Source organism: Pseudophryne corroboree, chromosome 7 (genome assembly GCF_028390025.1).
Source record: "Pseudophryne corroboree isolate aPseCor3 chromosome 7, aPseCor3.hap2, whole genome shotgun sequence".
Taxonomy (NCBI): Eukaryota; Metazoa; Chordata; class Amphibia; order Anura; family Myobatrachidae; genus Pseudophryne; species Pseudophryne corroboree.
In genome coordinates, this window is record NC_086450.1 from 191,852,354 (window position 1) to 191,858,461 (window position 6,108).

At 43.0% G+C, this 6,108-nt stretch overlaps 1 protein-coding gene across 1 annotated transcript in view; it reads right to left on the bottom strand.

The window, feature by feature from the left end:
• The window catches only part of WNT6 (Wnt family member 6), a 301,655-nt gene extending 299,265 nt beyond the window's left edge, over nucleotides 1-2,390 (bottom strand). The window contains exon 1 of the mRNA XM_063933890.1: nucleotides 1,687-2,390. Coding sequence (XP_063789960.1) covers nucleotides 1,687-1,763 — 77 coding nt within the window. The 5' untranslated portion in view covers nucleotides 1,764-2,390. The remainder of the gene's footprint in view (nucleotides 1-1,686) is intronic.
• Nucleotides 2,391-6,108: the final 3,718 nt, after the last annotated feature.

Sequence of the window (6,108 nt, forward strand, 5' to 3'; positions counted from 1 at the left end):
TCAGCACGTCACACCGCGGGCAGGAACACATCACAGGGCGGCCAGGAGCACAGCGCAGGGCAGGCAGAAGGGAGCACGGTGTGACATCAGCACGTCACATTGCGAGCCAGCTGGTGCTGGACGAGGTTGTGTCTCGGCAGCGCAACCGTGCATTACCCCCAGGAATTTCATTTTTACCCCATTAGTGTTCCCCAACCACTGTGCTAGATAAAAGGACACAATACATGCTACTATAGATGCTTGTGGCTAATAAAAATAATAATAAATATTATTATTATTATTATTATTATTATTATTATTATTATTATTATTATTATTGCTACTACTACTAACCATCTCTATAACAAGGGGCATGAGAATTATGTTGCGATCTTGAAGAGTGCAAGCTGTTGCCGAAAGCTACTAGAGGTCATCATTACTACAAAGCGTATTACTTTAATACTCCAGCTCTCCTCTAATGCTACAAAGGTAGCAATACATCCAGAGTAGTTGATGGTCAATACCTGGAGCCACCTGGGCTGCTCCATCTGGATCCCAAATGAATACTTGCTGATTGAGGAAGACTCTGTTCCCGGGGCACACACTCAAATATTGTCAGACACAAAGCTACAACGTCTGGGTTGTGCAATCATTTAACTCATCCTCAGCCAGAAACTGTACTTTAAAACAAAACAAAGTGATACATTATTTCTGCTAGAGTTGTTTAACGCGTTTATTCCAAGCCATGCACAACTTGTCTGTACTGTAAACTTTTTATATAGTACGTTTGGTAATAATTAATTTACTGAGCTCATGATGATACACAGACAATCTCAAAAGCAAATACAGTACGTTCAGTCAGAAGTTGTTTTAAGTACATATAACAGGCTTGGGCAACCAGTGTTTCCACTGCCTTTATGCAACTACAAGTCCATGACAGGGCACGCTGGGACTTGTAGCTCCACATTAGTTGGCGAGCTACACTGAAGAAACTGACACTTATACTCGGTGCACTGTACTATAGAACCAAGTTATCCGCGGCTTTCGATCTCAGGTAGAACTAAGGGTCTCAGCATGCTCTGGCATCCAAGGATTGCTATGGCATGCTGGGTCTTGTAGTTCCTTAACAGTAGAGAGCAGCGCGTTTATAATGATTGAGCCACTTGGTCTGCACGTAATGAAACAATCCCTCTCCTGCCTGCGATGTGTAATAAATCTGTCCATCTTTAACATTTCTGCGCAAAGCTGCGTTATTGTATTTAACACTTCGCTGGCAGCCGTTAACCTTTCTTCAACCCATACGTACAGTATTATACCGATTATCACAAGAAAAGCATCTGCAGAGTATTGCTTCCTTTCCATCAACTACACATCACATTTGTTATTTTTAGCAATCATATGTAATCCCATGGCTGTCAAAGCCCAACAGAGCATTGCTCCCCAGTCTGTCATCAGCCCCACTGTCTGAGTCCTTTGCATTATGTCACTGATCTGTAGCAGCAACCAGTTACATTGACTTGACAATCACCTAGAGTTTTCACTATGCTCCTGACAAAACATTTAGGACAAGGCTAACCCCAAACAGATCTCTGCTTGCTGTGTAAAACGTTCATCAAATATCTTGGGCATGTGGAGTGGGGCAAGTGGGAGCTTGTGAGATAAGTCAGCCAGGGTTATCATCTAGGATCGTAGTCTGGGGCTACTCACCACCACAGTCCAATGATGTTTGCAGGACACAGGAGGATGAAGAAGAGTCCCAGCTGAGTCCTGGATAGGGGCATCATGCTTTCTCTGACAAGGTGAGTGAAGGGATTCACTAGACAGATGAGCACATATATTCTGCTTCTTCAGTGCAATCAGGGGAGGCAGCCAAGAACACACAAGGAGCTAGATCAACAAGTAGAAAACTCCGAGGAATGCCTGGATTGTTCTCTTTTCTCCCTATGGGGATGGATGAGAGGTGGGAGGACAGTAGCACCACTCAACGTGTTCTGGGACAGTGGGGATTGGGGCATAGGGGATCCCTGTGGCTCCAGAGCGCAGTCAGCGGGCAAAGACTGTCCTGCAGGCTGAGAGTAAAGAAAGAAGAGCCCATTTGGGAGGAACACACAAGGGTCGGGGGTGGAGATTAGGAGGTGAAGATAGGGATAGACAGGGAGGGGGGGAAGAGGAGTGGAAGATATAGAGGGAGGTAAAATGGAATTACGAGAATTATTAATTGCGCTTTATCCGAAATGGAACCTGCGGCAGAGGTCCTGGGGCTCCTTAATAATAGAGACATTTTATACACATTATAACGCACAGTACGCCCTAAATAAGAATGGCTGACGAGTACAGGACAGGTGTGTGGATTGGGAAGGGGCACACCTTGGCTACTGGGTGGAACTTTCTGTAGCTTGGTCCCTGCAGTGCCCTAGCATGGCAGCCTATGCAGCAGAACGCGCAGAAGTCTAAGGTAATGTCAGATGCCTCTCTCCTATCATCCACTCCCTCTGGCCCAAACTTTCTCCTGTCATTCAAAACTGTGCAAAAGAATGCAGAGCGGGCTTGGCAGTGATCTGGGTTGGAAGAAGGGAGGGGGAGAATGGTAACATAGGATAGAATACATTCTTAAAACTGCATCGGATGGTGGAGGGGCAAAGGAAAGAGTTTTATACAGTAATTTGGAGTTCGGGTAATAATCGATGCATTCTAGTGGAGGCTGGGGATAGAGAGAAGACCTGGCAGGTCTGGATGGAGAGATAGCCGGGGAAGGAGAGACTTGTTTATAGTAAAGAGTAAAAATGTTTCAGGAATGAAGTCCCTGCAGGTGGCAGCTCCTGGGCAGAGGTTATCTCCCGATGGAAGACGAAAATAAGAGATAACAGCAGGATGTCAGACACAATGCACTGAAATATGAAGACAGAAGGAGTTCAAGTGGAACAAGCAAGAAAAAATCTGGAAACTAATTCTATTTAACTTTAATGGAATTTAAAATCTACCACTGTCAGTTGAAGATGCCATGAAACGTTGTCAAATATGTGCTATTCTACATTGCAATATATCAAATTGTTTAAATACCCCCCCGCCCCCCATATAAATAAAAAAAATCAAGAAAAATATTAAATTTAAGTTAACTATAATTGAAAGCCCATCAAACAGTTTCCAGGCATATCAGCATGCCTGCCATACAGACATCATACTTTATTAATGTGTTTTGTAGTCTGAGTGCTTCAGATAGACCTATGCTGAACTAAAGAACTATAGTGGGGGTATATGAATGTGCAGATTACAATGCTCTTTTATATAATTTTAAAACAATAATTTATCAAAGTGGAAAAACACATCAAGCCTCATTATTTTCCACCCACTATGCAGATTGTGGGTCCTGAGATGAAGAAGCACATTTTTGGAAAGTTGTTCCTAACTGGTGAAATCACAAGCGTTTTGGGTATGATACATATAAAACAAAGTTTTCTGATTCAGTTATTACACTTAAATGTAGTCTCAAAGAAGCCCATATTCATCCAAGAATATTTGCAGCATAATAACTGAAAGTAGCCATTTTCAGGGGCTACCCAAAAATAGGAACGACATCCTCGATATATGTATGAGGGAGGTGCAACATTTTCAAATGCAAAGGCAGACCCCATAGGTTTCCATAGGGTTACTAAAATGGCAAATTCACCAGCCTCAGAAATGCTGCACATAGGGGCTTCATTATGCAAAATGTAGCAGGAGGCCTCCTGGGTAATGTTCGCTAGCACTTCCACAGTCAGCAGACCTTGCAGGTGGAGTAGCGAGCTACATGTGAATCCAGTGAACATGTGATCATCACTGGCACAGTAATGGGGCCCATACATCAGAAATAAAAAAAAATAAAAAAAGTTTCTCTGCTTCTGCATTTTTTTTAACCAGAATTAACAATTCCGCAGTCCACCAGTATGTGCTCATACATCACCGCCATTTTTTTAGTGATTTGCAGATCTTGTTTACCCAAAGGAGTCAATCTAGTTGTCTTGTGCAAGCTGCGAGTTGCCTTTTCATTGGCAAATTTGTACTACAAATTCATTTTGCAATCCAATTACAAACTCGCATTGAAGTAATCAGAGGAAATTTGCATTTTTTGTGTGTGCACCCCCCTGAGGGTATGAAAATCTTTAAAGGTAAAAACTCCTCATAGGGCCTGATTGTAATTGCATACAATCAGGCCCTATGAGTAAGGATCCTGCCCCCTCAGCAGACCCCACCCCCTCATCAGGCTTCGTCCCCATTAGGGCTGCTTCCATAAATTTCCCAGGTTAGTTTTCCATCCCAATCTGTCCCTGCTCTGGACTATGATGTCTTATACTATGGGAGCTGGGTCACATGGACCCGGCTTACCCATTTACACTGCACAGCAACCCGGGTCCTTCACGGGAGCAACCCTGCAAGCGAGCCAGGTTTGAGTCCCAGGTCACTGGACACAGGTTAATCTGTTTCCACTTAGCTGCTCCTGGGTTATTATGGCAGTAACTTGGGTTTTTAAGCACCAGTGGAAAAGGGGTAATACTGACATATGCAAGTCAAAATCAGAAACATAACAAAGGGTTTAAATCAGGAGCAAACAGTATTTGCATGATGTTTGAGTTGTTAACCAGCCGTTGAATGTAAACCACATGCGGTTTGTGTCAAATTGTATCCATCCCTTTGGATGCGATTTGTGATAAATAAATGTTGTTTTGTGTTTAAAATTGTGTGTGATTAATTATGTTTTTATCATCATATAATCAGCTACATTGACCGAGATAAATCCTGATAGTTTCCAATTCACGAGAACTCAAAAATTCCAGGATAGTTTACAGCAGATTGAATTTACGAATAGATACATTTAATGTGGTGATTATTATTCTCACTGAATACTAACAATTACACAAAATATGTTTGAAAGGATTTCAGTGTGATACTGTAGTTCGACCTTGATATCCACTTAGAACCCTATGCGTACTGCCTAACCAGGGGCACATCAAGAGAGAGGAGGCCCATGTGCAGTCACTGTCTGAGCACCCTATTCACCTTAGCCAGCAGAGCAATAGACCCTAGATACTAGGGTCACTAGGAGACCCTAGCGCTGTCCCAAAGTCTAGTGCGCATGTGCAGATCTCTGGGAAAATTAAGCAGCGGCCATGCGCAAAACACCAGGAAAAATGTCTGCCTCACCATTTTTTCACTGGTTTCTGCAGCGACATAGGGCTCCGGAAGGCAAGTATATTAACGTATCTATATTGGATGCAGGGTGTGTAGTGTGGGCCTCTGGGGACCCTGGAGGCCCATGTGCAATGCACACACTGCATCCATTACAGATATTCTAATGTTCCCAACGTGACCCATCCCAGGAGGGACAAAGTGCTCTGTACCTGGTCTTTCCTCTTAATTTATTATTGCTATCACCTATATTGAAACATCTTTCTCATCAACTAACTAGTTCAACACAGGTGATGGCAGTCCTGAGTCAAGAGAGAGGTCCAGGAACAGAACATTTTGTCCCTCCTATAATGGGTCATGTTGGGAGGTATGCCCTAGGGATTGCCGGCAGTCCCAGCAAATTCCAGAGCTGGTACCACAAGATCTGGCAAACCTCATTGCATTCCTCTGTCTTCTCCTCACCGATGAATGGTTAGTTCACTCTTACGCTTGAGGGAATGCCCACAATGACATTGCACACTCTCCATAGGCCCTCAACTCTGTTCTTTTGAGCATGCATATAGGACAGTAGATACACATTGAAGTCCTACTTGGGCCATATATTTCAGTGGATGCACAATGAAGTCCTGCTTGGGCCAGCACGTGCACAATCAAATACTGTTTGCGGCTTTACTACATTTGCTCTGGCCTGTACATGCTCAGAGGTGGGTGTCTGCAGTACATTTTTTGAATTCTGAATGTGCTATCAGGTGATCAGGAAATTCACAGGTACAGTAAAGAACTCCTCCCTATGCTGATACTAAAACTATTTTCTTCCATTCACAATTGATGACCCCTTGTACATATGTAGATCATGGTATGAAATGTTAGACAAATCTTTGTAGTATTTTGAAATAAAGACTAAGTACCTTTTTTCCACCTCATGAATTTTTAAAGGCATTCTACAACTAAATAATGAACTAATTA